We start from the raw sequence: 14,347 nt of genomic DNA on the forward strand, positions 1-14,347 counted from the left end.
CTTAAAATCTCTCTCATGAATCATGATCTTAATCAACTTACAATAGACAATAGTGTTTTTAAAAGAGATTAAATTCTTTAAGAATGTGGTGTAAAATTTATATTTCACTCATTCAATTCCAACATGCCACATCATTTCATCACATATTTAAGAATAAGCACAACCGCACCAATCAATTGTAATACCCATATATAAATCCAACCAAATTAGAAGTTTATTGAAATGTTATTAGATGTGGTAAGATGTATTGGATTTTAAGTAAAATACCATGTGACAATATTTTATTGAATTATGCAAAACATGAGTTTTACATCCTATTCTTACCAAATTTGGACTCTTTTTAAAAATTAAAATAAAATAAAAATAAACACCAATTGATTCAGATGGATAATTAAATAACATCATCAGATTCTATTTGGTATCAGATTTAATATCTAATATCTTATTTTAATGATTAAAAAAATGTTAAGCCAATTAAAACCTGCGCACTAGATTGGGTTGAAGAACCACTTGCAACTACCATCATCAGTTAACAAATGGAAAAAAAAAAAAAAAAAAAAAAGAACCAGAATGACTGGTTGAATCGGTTGAACTGGACATATAACTAGTTCGGTAAAAATCAGAATAACCAATAAAAAATCTGTCAAAACTGGGGAAAACTAGTCAAGAACTGGGAACCAAACCATTTCTCTATTCTTTGACTGTTTCGGTTTTTAAAACCATGGTAATAACCTACTATTGAAGTGAAGTTTGGAATCATTTTTGTTTTCTATCTTTAGATTATTACCAAATTAGAGAGTCACCAAGGCCTTTCAACAATTGGACACGCCCCCTTAAGCTAGATGCTTCACCTACTTGACCTTAAGGGTTCATCTGTTTGTGTGGACAATAGGGAGGATGGAAAATAGAGAAAGGAAAATAGGGTAGAAAATATTGTTTTCCGCTGTTCGTTTGGGAAAGGAAAATAGGAAGGAGAGAAAACTGAGGAGAAAGTTTTCTCTCTGGGCCCACATTTTTTTTCCTTCCAAATCGGAAGGAAAATTTGGAGAGAAAAGTGTTATGATAGCACTTTTACAAAGATACCCTCTTCCCACCTATTTTTTTTTTAACATTCTCTTCTCTCTCTCTCTCTCTCTCTCTCTCTCTCTCTCTCTCTCTCTCTCTTTCTTTTTTTTTTCAACGTTACCTGAACGTTCTCTACTCTCTCTTTTTTTTTCTTTTTTTTTTTTCCAATGTGACCTGAACATTTTTTTTTTCAACTTGACCTAATCTAATTTTTACGTTATAATAATAAAAATATAAATTTAAATTTAAATTTATATATATGAAGTGATAAATTTTATATTATGTAATGAAGATAAATAAATCTATTTCTTACATATTATGTAACAAGGGTATAATAGTCAATTTATATAAGTTATATTGTCCATCCTTCCATTTTTCTCTCCAACCGAACAAAAGAGTTTTCCACTCTCCCAGTTTTCACCCCTCCAACCAAACACATAAGAGGGAAAACTAAATATTTTCCATCCTCCCACTTTTCCATCCTCTCACTTTTTCACCCCTCCAACCAAACGGACCCTAAAGAGAATAAAATAAGTCACTCTACTTGCCTTGGTCTTACTAAGAGTAAGAGTTTGAATTGCTATGTAGGATGGTAGGTTGAATGAATCGAATTAGTGTGCTTTGGCTAACTGAATCACACCCAACAAATAACAGAACAATTCACCTCGCTAATATGTGGGACAGAGAAACTGCATACACCAGAAAGAATAGTCAAATACTCAAAGAGGTTTGGATAACCTCATTTGTTCCAAAAAAAAAAAAAGTATTAAGTAATAGAAGTTTTGCTTCAAATATTAATTTGACCTTAGAAGGTCAGACCAATAAAAGGGACAAATAAGCTTTAATTAGATTTACATAGATTTTATTCTAAAAAAGTAAAAGATTTGCATAGATTTATAGAATACTGCTAAGAGTAAGACTATGCCCCTCGCTTTAGCCCATGGTTTGCAAGCTCAGCACACAACTTTAAAAAAAATATATTTCTTTATAACTATATTTTGTTCGGTTTTGTTTGCCTAATACTGACGGAAAAACCTAGAATTTAAGAGGCCCTATTCCTCAGCCTTTCGGTCTCTGCAAAGACCCAAATTACAAACAACTTTGATTGAAGACAAACTTATCAGCTTGCAGCCTCTGCATAGGTCCAAAATACACTCAGTTGCGAAGACCAACATCACTACCATACACAAATTAAATTATTAAACTTCACATCAAGAGTAGGTGCAAGTGACTCAATCAGCAAAATATTTCAATATGGATAAGGAATTTTAGATTTAATTTCGAAGAGGGTCAAAGGGTAGAGAGAGTATCACATCCTATATGTGCCCTAAAAGTACAATGGGCTTCCAGTCTTTTAAACAAAATAAAAAAAAATTATTTGAGAGTTTGCTGAATTTCATACATGTAGAACAGGCTAGATAGAGGCAAACAAACTTCAGCATATCTAATTAGTGGATTGGTCTAAATCAGGATATGTTAGAGAAGAGAGAAAATAATTTCAAATTTGACTGATCCTTCCATAAAATGTCTATATATTTGTAGGAACTTGAACTATAATTTGTAGGGTGCTTAGACTTAGCTATAGATCATTGGACATGGAGGCACTTGAGGACATGTGCCTCATTTCAATCCAAGTCTGAATTTTTTTTTAAAGCAGACAGAAGTTTGAGGGCCTAATTCGTTCTAGTCAAGAAATTTATGCATAATTATTACCATCATAACTCAGTTCATAAAGTGTGCAAAGAAACACTCCGAGAAGCTATGAAGCACGGGTACGTTTCGGGATTCGGGTGCGGGTACGAGAGCGGGTGCGGCGGGGTGTGGCGATTAAAAAATTATTAAAAATATTTTTATTTATATTTTTAATATATTGCTAAATATACTTTTTTCACATTATATAAACATATACCAAATTTAAGAGCAATAGTAAATAATAACTAGAATACAACTCCATTATATAAACATTCCATGATGTTCGAAAATTAAAATACAACTCACAAGTTTGAAACTAAAACAAAATAAAAGATACATCAACAAGACAATCAACAAGACAATCAAACACCAACTTCATCATCATCAAGATCAATAGCTTCACTTCGAACTTCACTTTCACTAGTAGTAACATTAGTGCTAACATTCCCAATTACCATGGCCTCCAACTCTGGCTCATCAAGTGTAAGAGCTGCATTCTCAAGAATTCCAGCTCCTCCATGTATGTCGCTTTCATTCCAAGAGTCTTGCAATATCCCACATCTTTGTATCTCTATTTATGTACTCCGCATTGCGCCTTGACAAGAGTCGAGGATTAGAATGCACATATACCAAATCCTCAGCGCGTGCAGGAGCCATTTTGTTTCTTTTTAAGGAATGAATAAATTTGTATGTGCTCTAATTCCTCTCAGCACATGAGGATGAACAAGGTTGTCCAAGAAGTTTAAGGGCAAGGGTTTGAAGAGTTGGAAATGCGGAGCTATGGTATTGCCACCAAACCAAAGGTTGTAAGACCCACCTATCTATCAAGACAGCTGGTGAAAGGAAACCTCCCTCCAGAAAATGCAGCAAACTCAGACTTCACCACATTTAATTCATTCACATCTTCAAAGAATCGATTCAAACACTTGCTTCTTTCCATAGAAATTTCATGATCACGATGTGGGGGGATGCGTTTTGAATTCTCCGAAAGCCATTCAGTGGAGTAATACCTAGAGTTAAAGATTAAAAAACAAATATAAATGAAACGTGTGTTTTACTAGAAGGGGGAACTAAAGAAAATAGAGAATAAATGTATTTACCTAGGATTTAAGGAATGAGCCAAGTAGTGTAGTGGAATATAATTTTTAGTCCAACGATCAATAAGTATATCATACACCACACTCCAAAATGAGCTATACTCATCATCTTCCAAGCCTTCATGCCGATATATTGCTACCTTCACCTTCTGTATCATTGAATCCCACATCTCATACACAAGATGAAAACAAGGCTTATCTGTGTCAGCTACTCGTATCATATCATAAATAAGTGCTGTGAATTCAAGGATATAATCAACCCTATCCCACCAAAGATCACTTAGAATCATCTCCTTCATCTTTTGAGCTTTTCCAACATCATCCTCCCTATAAGAAGCCCATTGCTCACTAATAGCCATGGCTTGAAGGCATCTTTTTATCAACTTCAACCTTTTTAGCATTATAACAACCGAAGCAAATCTAGTATCAGCAACTTGGAGCAGTTTTAATGGACAAAATTCATTAAACATTGCCAACCTCATTGAATGGTTCATGATAAAAACACGTATGAAGGATGCATCATCAGCAATACATGTAATCCAACTACATTCCTCATATGTAACTTCATTCTTTTCAATGTTTTTTGCTGCACAAATATTCTTCAAAGCTAGATTGAGAATGTAGACAACACAGGGTGTCCAAAATATTTTAGGATACTCACCCTCAATAAGAGCTCCAGCAGACTTCATCACATTAGCATTATCAGTGATGACTTGGACAACTTTCTCATGTCCAATCTCTTTTATAGCATCCCTCAACACCCCAACAATATAATGTTTGTCTTTGAACTCACCTGACCCATCAATTGCCTTTATAAACACTGGACCCCCATCTGATACAGCCATAATATTAATAAGAGGCCTCCTTTGTGGATCTGACCATCTATCAGAAACTATACTTACACCATTTTCAACCCAAAAGTCCTTAATTGGTTTCAAAAGTCTATCAACATGAGCTTTTTCTTTTTGCAAAAGTGTTGTTCTCAAGGCATTGTATCCAGGAGGAACATAACCTGGAATGCTATGAGTAGAAGCATATGAATAGGAACTACGATAATATGGGTTCCTTGCAAAGTTAAATGAATTCCCACTGGTGTAAAACATCTTAGCAATTTGACTATCCAATTCATGTCTAGCATTATTCTGGAATAATTTCTCTACCGTAGGATTCACAACCTTCCTCCTTTTATTACCATCAAAGGGATTTGTACTATCACTCTCTTCTTGTGTCCGAAATGAGGGACTACTCCCAATAGGCCCACGGCTTGGGGGAGGTGGGGGTAAGGGAATTTGTCTTCTACGTTCTCTTTCTAACTTATCATTCTCAACCTGATCATGCATTCGCTGCATTTCCAACCTATGGCTCGGTGTCACACTAGGGCATACTTTAATACCTTTATTAACAATTCTTAATAAAAGAGCCTTAACCCTAGAGTAGGATCCCAAATAAATATTACCACAATAGTTGCACTTAAATTGTGTATTTCCACCTGATTTAACAGTAGAACCAGATGGTTTTTCTATTTTAGTCACATACTGCCAAAGAGGAGCTTCATCATTTGGCACTTCTTCATTCGATGAAGGTGAACTTTTTGTACTAGTAGCTTCATCCATTGCAAATTCAATAGATTCAATTTAACCTACAAATAATTTCCAAATATATAATAACTATTAACTAAATAAAAAATCAAACCCCAGTGTCACAAGACTCACAAAAAATAAAATAAAAAAAATCAGATCATCACAGATTCACAACACAATCACAAATCTGAGTAATAATAACTATTAACTAAATAAAAATTAAACCCCAGTGTCACAAGACTCATAAAAAATAAAATAAAAAAAATAAAAAAATCAGCTCATCACAGATTCACAACACAATCACAAATCACAATGAGTAATAATAACTATTAACTAAATAAAAAAACAAACTATTAATAATTAACTAAGAGTGTGAGTGTGAGAGCTATGGTACCTGAGGGGAGACGGAGAGCAGGGGAGATGAAGGCAGAGAGTGGGAGAGAGCCTAGCACAACTAAAGAGTGAAGGCAGAGAATGGGAGAGAGCTTAGCTGAAGAGTAAAGGCAGAGAATGGGAGAGAGGCGCAAGAAAAATGAAGATTGAAGAGGCAGAGGGCTGGGTCGGCTGAGCTATGGAGCAAAAGCACACTGAGTGAAAATATAAGAGAAATGAGAGTGTATGTATGTAGGGTTTTGGTTTTTTTTCCAAACGGTGCGTTTGCACCCTTTTTTTTTTTTTTTTTTTTTTTTTTCCGGCCAAGTTAAACTGTGCGTTTCGCACTTCTTGTTGTTGTTGTTTTTTTTTTTTTTTTTTTTTGAATTTCGGCCGTATCAGCTGATTTCGCCGGTATTGGTCGATTTCGCCGGTATCGGTGTTGCACCCGATACGAACCGATTCGGGCCGAATCGGCCTGATTTCGCGCGCGTTGGCCCAAATCGGCGTCGTATCGCGCCGAAAAAAATATTTTTTTAATGTCCAACGCGGCACGGACGCGCAGGCAGCGGCGTCGCCTGCGCGTCCCCACGTCACGCCGCGTCGGACGCGGGTGCGGCGGCCCAAACGCCGCACCCGTGCTTCCCAGCCGAGAAGGGGGCTCATATAATGAATTCACAAATGCATGTATACCTGTGTCCTTGTGTCTATGTTTTGGAAGCTCCTGTGTCTGACAATCTTTGTATCAAAACCATTGTTTTTGTTGGTGTCCACAAATAAGAGGCTAAGCTTGTGTTATCAACTGTGCGTGCATGCTATACATATACTTGCAAGAACAAAGTTTAGTTACAAAGTTGGTTATAATTTAAGACTATATCCTTACTCAATATCATTAACATTATTAGATATTTCGAAAATCTAACCGATGGATTATATGTTCTTTACACTCTTAATACACATGTCAAATTTTGTGCCAATTGGATATTATTTACTATATGATCTATAAGATTATATTTTATGCATAATTTTAAATTACAAAAACTTGCAATTTAAAAAATTTATTGATGACATAGCTATTGATCTTTAAGAGCCCGTTTGGTAGCAGTGTTTAAGTATTGTAGTTCAGTTTTCAGTGTTGTGGAAATACGTGTTTGAGTGTTATAGAAATACGTGTCAAAAGTGTTATTGTTATTTAAATACTGAGAATTGTTGTTTAAACAACAGTGCCGAACAACCTCTTTTTCTAGAAATTTTGCAAGCATTGAGGATATAAGAAGAAAATGTAATCCAATGATGGATTTTGTCAAAATTTAGTGTCAATAAAAAGACATTGAATAAGATTGTAGTCTTAGATTACAACAAATTTTGTAACTGAATTTTGTCCAACTTGCAAATGTAGATAACTACATGTTAGCAAGAAGAATTGAGTTTGAAGTGGGAACAAGGAGGTTGAGTTGGAAATAATATCATATTGGGTTTGATGTAATAAATGAAATAGGTAAATTGCAAATTACACTCCTAAAATTTGGGGGTGTTTGGATTTTACACTTTGAAATTTCAGAATTTGGATTTTACCTCCTGAAGTTTGGTGGTATTTAGACTTTACACTCTAACGTTTCAAATTTTAGATTTTCTCCCATAAATTTCAGGAGTGTTTGGATTTTACACGTCTAAAGTTTGGGGGTATTTGGATTTTACATCCTCAAATTTGAGAATTTTAGGATGTAAAATCCAAACATCTCCAAACTTTAAAGGGTAAAATCCAAATTCTGAAATTTTAGGATGTAAAATCTAAATACTCCCAAACTTTAGAGTGTAATTTGCAATTTACTCTAAATGAAAAGTTAAGAAACATTAATTAAGAGAGAGAGAGAGGGGTTGAATTAAAGGTTGAATTTATGGGAAATACCAAAAATTGGGGAAACATTATAAGATTGGGTTTGATGGAAAGGTAACGAGGAGGTTGAATTGAAAATATATACTCCCTCTGTCCCACTTTGTTTGTTCTATTTGAAAAGTCAAATTTTTAAGGTAACATCATTTATTATCTTGTCTGCCTTATAAAAATGTATAAGTTTACAAAACTACCATTAAATAAATTTATCAGCTTTTAAAAAAAAAGTTATTCTTAATGAGGCAACTAAAAAGGTGCCCCAATTAGATTGATTTAAAAAAAATATTAGTTAGTTTTCTTTTCAAATAGTTTTGAAAATAAAGTAGGGGTATAATAGGAACATTAGTAAACTAATAACTTTTATTTTTAGAAACAGGATAATATTTTAGGATATCCCAAAATGGAATAGAGGACAAACAAAATGGGACGGAGGGAGTATATACTATAAAATCAAACCCTGTTGACTTTTTAATATTGCTTTATATTGTGCAACATAAGCATTAGAAGGTCCACAATTTTACACATCATTTACAAGCTTTGAAGGTACCTTTTCCGGTTTCCACATTTTTTAAAAAAAAAAATTTATGGAAGAACCACAATACACTTGGCACACGATAACACTGTGTTGGGATTTACTTTTGACTAAAAAAACTATTGTTTTGGTTAGTAAACAGAGAAATAATTTGCATTTTATTAATTTTTTTCTTTTTTTTGAGAAGAACTTAATGTGCAATAACTAAAAGTATTGTAAACATATTTTAGTCTTATTTCATTTTGTCATTGCGATAGATTATGAAATTTACTGTTTTGAATATGTTGTAAGCATAGGCTAAGTATAGGCTAAGTATAGGCTATTATTTCACGAAGCTTATTACAATAAATTGCAAATAATTGACCAAAATAAGTCAGATTAAATTATTGCAAAAATATTTTCATTGTAATAGATATTATTTCATTTTGTGATGGATTATGAAATTTACCGTTTTGAATATGTTGTAAGTATAGGCTATTATTTCACGAAACTTATTACAATAGATTGCAAATAATTGACCAAAATAAGTCAGATTAAATTATTGCAATGATATTTTCATTGTAATAGATAATTATTTCATTTTATGATATATTATGAAATTTACTGTTTTGAATATGTTGTAAGTATAGGCTATTATTTTTTCTCAAAAAAAAAAAAAAGAGTATAGGCTATTATATCACAAACCTTATTGCAATAGATTGCAAAGAATTAGCCAAAATAAGTCAGATTAAATTATTGCAATGATTTTTTCAGTGTAATAGATATTTATTTCATTTTTTTCATTGTGATAGATTATGAAATCATTGATCCTAGGTTATTGCAATTATATCTTTGTTGTAGTTTCATGCGTGCATGCATGAAGCAGAAATAGACATATATACACAAGTAAATAGTGAATCATAAATTAAGAGATCGCCACATCAATATATATATAAAAGAGACCTCATGTGAGAGTGCATGAGGTCCTGCCACGTGGCACTCTAACATTGCATTTAACATTTTTTACCTTTTTTCATTAAGTTTTTTTAACCATTACCCAATAGATCATAGTAACTTATTTTTACTATTATATAAATTTAGCATTTTTTATCTCTTTTTATTAAGTTTTTTTTACTGTTACCTAATAGATCATAGTAACTTCTTTTTACTGTCCTGCCACATGGCACTTTAATATTGCATTTAACCTTTTTTCATTAAGTTTTTTTTTTTTAACTATTACCCAATAGATCATAGTAACTTATTTTTACTATTATATAAATTTAGCATTTTTTACCTCTTTTTATTAATTTTTTTATCGTTATCAATAGATTATAATAACTTATTTTTACTATTATATAAAAATATGGGTTATTCTTGACAATTAGACCCGTTAGACCAAAATTAATTCACTATGAAAAACCTTTTCATAGTAGATCAAACCTTATGAAAAACTCAAGCCAGATACCTTACATATTATGACCCAAGTTTGACCCTTCCTACGTGTAAATCAAAGTAAAAACTCTTACCCTCTTATAAACTCTCTTCTTTCTCCCCCACGTATAGGTGATACTTCTAGAAAATCTCATCCTCATGAAACCATGTCTTCATTTTTCCCCAATTTCAATTCAATATGCTTTTGTCTATTAATAATGTTCTATGCAATTTATGCAGACTAATTCTCTGTCATCAGGGACGGAGCCAGACTTTACACTTAGGGGGGGGCAAAAAATACGTTAAAAAAAATTTCTTGACTTCTAACTAAATGAGACTATCTTATAAAAATTAATGTTTCCATTAGTTCATTTCGTTATTTATTTAATTAATTTTCAAATAAGAGTGAGCAAGAGTAGTCTAAGTACAAATCTTTTTTCTTTCTCAAATAAACATTCTAAACAGAGTAGAGTGCGTGACTTTCCAGATATTACAGTGTCTAGTAAATTTCTTTGAGTTGCCTCCTCATTCCTCAAGAAAAATGCAGAACGGGATGCCAAAGATGTTTTTATTTATTTATTTTTATTTTATTTTTTTTAATTTTTATATCTCACAGTTCAAGGATTTATTACTTGTTTTTAGGGATATTGTTTGTTTGTCAATGGAGAGGCCATCACTTTTTTTTTTTTTTTTTGGCTGGGTTCTAAGGGTCAATTTGTAAATAGTTGGGAAGAGGGGGGGCCAAAAGTAATTATCTTGAACCTAAATGTTAAAAAAAATTAAGAATGTATATATTATGAACTTTTTTTAAAAATCTAGGGGGGGCCACTGCCCCCCCTAGTCAATGAACAGCTCCGTCCTTGTCTGTCATCGACCAGTGCAACAAAAATATATATAAATCTTAAGATCCCTGAGGTTGCTGAAATAAATGACAAGTGCATATTTCTAAAATTTATAATAGCAAAAAAGTCTAATAAATATCATATATTATCTCACAAAATGCCATTAACTTAAAATTTTCTTTAAAAAAAATTCAATGATAAGAATGGTAAAAAACATGATACTATACAAGAAATACCAAAAATACATGCAAAAAAAATTTCATAGGAGGATTTATCTTTAAATATTATGAGGACAATAGTAAAGATAAAATGCATTGAATGAGATCCTACGAAACAGGTTTGTTAATCATTTCAATTTATACTCATCATTTACGTAAAAAAATAATCATACATCAAATTATTTACATTAAAAAAATAATACATATTAATTTCAAAGTTCATTGCAAGATGTGAACTGCTAGATGTGAACTGCTAGGGTATTGCAATAATAAGTAATATTGATACAAAAATTGGTTGGTATTACATTTTATGCATACTTCGTGAAATGAATGTCAAACCACAAGCAAAATCATTTTGGTATACAAAATGTGAAACAAAAATAAATCTTTCTATCCCAAAGTTAGAGGCACTCACATTAATTACATACTCTCCAAATATTTATAATATATTTATCTCACTATAACTACTATATATATACAATTACAAACTACTTCAGATATATGATTCAAATTGAAGTTTTTGAAGCACCTATCAAAAAAAAAATTATGATATTTGATTGAGATGCCGAGAAAATCCTAATTGAATCTACAAGATATTTTGCTGAAAAATAAACTGAGGTACTACTTATTTAAATTATTGTAAAAATATTGATATTGGAGAACAAATTCCACGTGATTTGAAAAAAAAAATTAGGAAAAAAAGGATATCTCTACTTCATTTGAATGAATTCAATCTAAAGGATGGTTTTGAAAATTACATAGTTGCTAAGATTTTTGATGCACCTTCAAATGATAAAAAGGTATGGAAGAAAAAAAAATACACAATTTTATATGCTATACTAATTCTTTTTGCTACACTATTCCAAAATTAAGAAAAATAAAAAATAAATATATTTACAAAAAGCTGTAACATCATTGAAATTTATAAATGCAAATACTATGAAAAATCTTAGCGACAAAGTCCAAATTTTGTAAGATCCAATTAAGAATCTCTCGATGCCAATTCATTGTGATTGTGATTAACACAAATGATGCAACAAAAGGAAAAAAAATGATGAAAGCTCAAAAATTGAACAAATATGGACGGACTAAACTTCAAATGTTGAAGATAGAGAAACTGATGATGATAACAAGCATCACCATACCTTAATAACAAAGATTAAAGAAACAAAAAAAAAAAAAAGATTTCGTAATGAAGCTTTTTATTACATCATATAATAAAAATCAATAATATAGAATGAATTAATATATTTTTATTAACTTTTATTATACAATATTACTCCAAGTTGTTTTAATTGTTGCTCATTACTTGAACAAAATAATTATAATAGATATATGTGAGCAATTTATAATTGTTACTTTTTATGATGAACTCATTACTAACAAAGTTTTATAATAAATATGTTATAATATATGTCTAATATTTTCCAAAAACAAATTTACATAAAACATTACAACAGTATCCGTGCATCGCACGGGAAACTTACTAGTTACTATGAACAACAAGAACAACAACAATATGAATATTCAAGTCAATGGATAATTACCTTATCGAAATTCTCTTATTCAGGCATATCTGTCTTACTTGCAGACAAAACAAAAATTGCCATCATCTTATTTGCTGCATCAGGTGCTACCTCCTTCCCCTTTTTATTAGCACGAAATACTACTACAGCAATCGGGAGGGAACAAATACAAAAGATTAAAAAAAAGAAGAAGATGATGATGAATTTTAAAGCTTCTGCTTTTGCGGGGTTTGGGAGAAGTGATTGATAGGCAGCCAGGGGCAGAACCAAGAATTTTACTTTGGGAGCCTAGTTATATATAGTACTGAAGTTATCATCTAGTGAACATAATGTAATCTATTTTGATATTTTATATGTACCACACACACATAAAAAAAACTTGGTATTTTTTAAAATTTATAGAATAAAACTTGATGACGATATTTCATAAAATAAAATTCAACCATTACCATTTTCATAGTGAATTCTTATAATTTTCATTTATAATATAAATTACTAAGTTGTCTATCAATATGAATAAATAAAAAAAGCTCCAATGAAACGAACAAAGTCTTCAAAATTATGACTGATCCAAAGCCTTAAAAAGTATTGTTGAGAAACAAATGAAATTATAAAAAAATGAAATCGAGTAAATAATAAATTATCTCTATAGTTATTCGCTCTATTAGTCAATTCTTTTCTTTTTTCTTTTTTTATTGAGCATTGTTTAAGAACTTGAATTTTTTTGGGAGCCAAATCCTAAATTTTTAATGAATCCTTTAAAATTTTTCACTAATATATATACTAGGAAAAGATATTTTAAATTTTTTTTGGAGGGACATGCAATGTATTTCCACCCCTGCTTTCCCTCAAGAAAAGAATTCTTCAATTGATATTTTAAACAAAAACTTCAAACTGATAAATATATCATGGTTTTGTAGTTATCATCTGAAAGATTACAAATGGTTTCAGTCTATGTTGACATTCGTTCTTGTCCAGATTCTTAAGATTTATTTGATCAATTATGTAGTTGCGATAAGTTATGGCTGCTCAACGTAAAATTATATTGAAAATTCCAATTTCTTGAACCATCTGCCTATTGTTGACAGATTCTATGTATGCTATATGTGGAAAGCTATATATGGTATAATCTTGGGCGTGAAGGTGAAGGAAATATTCAAAGAAGGAAATATTCAGAAAAGGAAACTGAGTAAATAGAGATTATTTGATTTCCTATTTCTATTATTGTATTCCTATTATAAGTTTAGGGTTTCTCTATTTAATCAAAGTTGTACATAGTGGAATAAGCAAGTAATAATACAATTATTTTATTCCTCTCTTCTCTAGTTACTAGTTTCTTTTGTTTCTTCATGGTATCAGAGCTTCTCTGTTCCTAAGGGAAGTAAGTTGCTGGGCACACTAGGGCCTATTGGTTTTTTCTAGCACAAGGGTAGTTTTCTGGCAGCCAGAGGCAACAAATTCTTGCAGGGCACAATCCATGAAAAACAATGATGTCGTCCATCTAGTTTGTTTTTTGTTGCCTGTCCAACTATACCACATGTAATTATTCTTAAAAAAAGAGGAAAAAAAGAAATCGTACTGTATGTGTTCTGTATGTGTCTCTTTATTTGAATATTGCTCTATGATTTTATTTTTGCTACTCAGTTTTTTATTGTATTAAGCTCGGTTGTGGAACTATTTTATTTGGATGGCTGATTCGGAAAAGTCAGAAGTTAGTAAGACTTTCGAAACTCACACTAGAGGGGTAGAGAGTCAGGTGACCTCCCTGAGTGAGAATCAAACTCTCCAGATTACAACTCAAAAGTTGGAAGGGCTAAACTACCTAACATGGTCCCAATCTGCATTAATGTTTATTCGGAGTAAAGGAAAAATGGGCTATTTGAATGGGAAAATTACAGAGCCCTTTGAGATTAATCAGACATATGACAAATGGAAGGCAGAGAACTCTACAGTCATGTCTTGGTTAGTGCATTCTATGAAACCAGAGATCAGTCAGGGATATTCATTTCTTCGTTTGGGATGCAGTAGCTCAAACCTACTCCAAAATGGGAAATAAAGCACAAGTTTATGATTTGAAGCGTCGTATTCAAGCGACTTCTCAAGGTGATTGGTCTATCGC

General features: G+C 31.7%; 1 protein-coding gene across 1 annotated transcript; it reads right to left on the reverse strand.

Annotated features, from left to right (window-relative positions):
* Positions 1 to 1,725: 1,725 nt before the first annotated feature.
* Positions 1,726 to 5,467, reverse strand: LOC142635662 (uncharacterized). Its single transcript, XM_075809788.1, has 5 exons — positions 4,516 to 5,467; positions 3,858 to 4,287; positions 3,606 to 3,767; positions 3,161 to 3,285; positions 1,726 to 1,754 (listed from the first exon to the last, which is right to left on the reverse strand). The coding sequence occupies exons 1-5, from the start codon at positions 5,465 to 5,467 to the stop codon at positions 1,726 to 1,728; spliced, it is 1,698 nt and encodes a 565-aa protein (XP_075665903.1).
* Positions 5,468 to 14,347: the final 8,880 nt, after the last annotated feature.

The sequence above is a fragment of the Castanea sativa genome, chromosome 5 (assembly GCF_040712315.1).
Source record: "Castanea sativa cultivar Marrone di Chiusa Pesio chromosome 5, ASM4071231v1".
NCBI lineage: Eukaryota > Viridiplantae > Streptophyta > Magnoliopsida > Fagales > Fagaceae > Castanea > Castanea sativa.

Bases quoted from the DNA above. Each gene is read 5' to 3' on its own strand.
- LOC142635662 (XM_075809788.1), bottom strand. From the start codon at position 5,467: ATGGATGAAGCTACTAGTACAAAAAGTTCACCTTCATCGAATGAAGAA. The intron at 3,768-3,857 runs GTAAATACATTT...CTTTAACTCTAG, and splicing joins GCTCATTCCTTAAATCCTAG to GTATTACTCCACTGAATGGC. The intron at 3,286-3,605 runs GTTTCCTTTCAC...TTGGAATGAAAG, and splicing joins GCTGCATTTTCTGGAGGGAG to CGACATACATGGAGGAGCTG.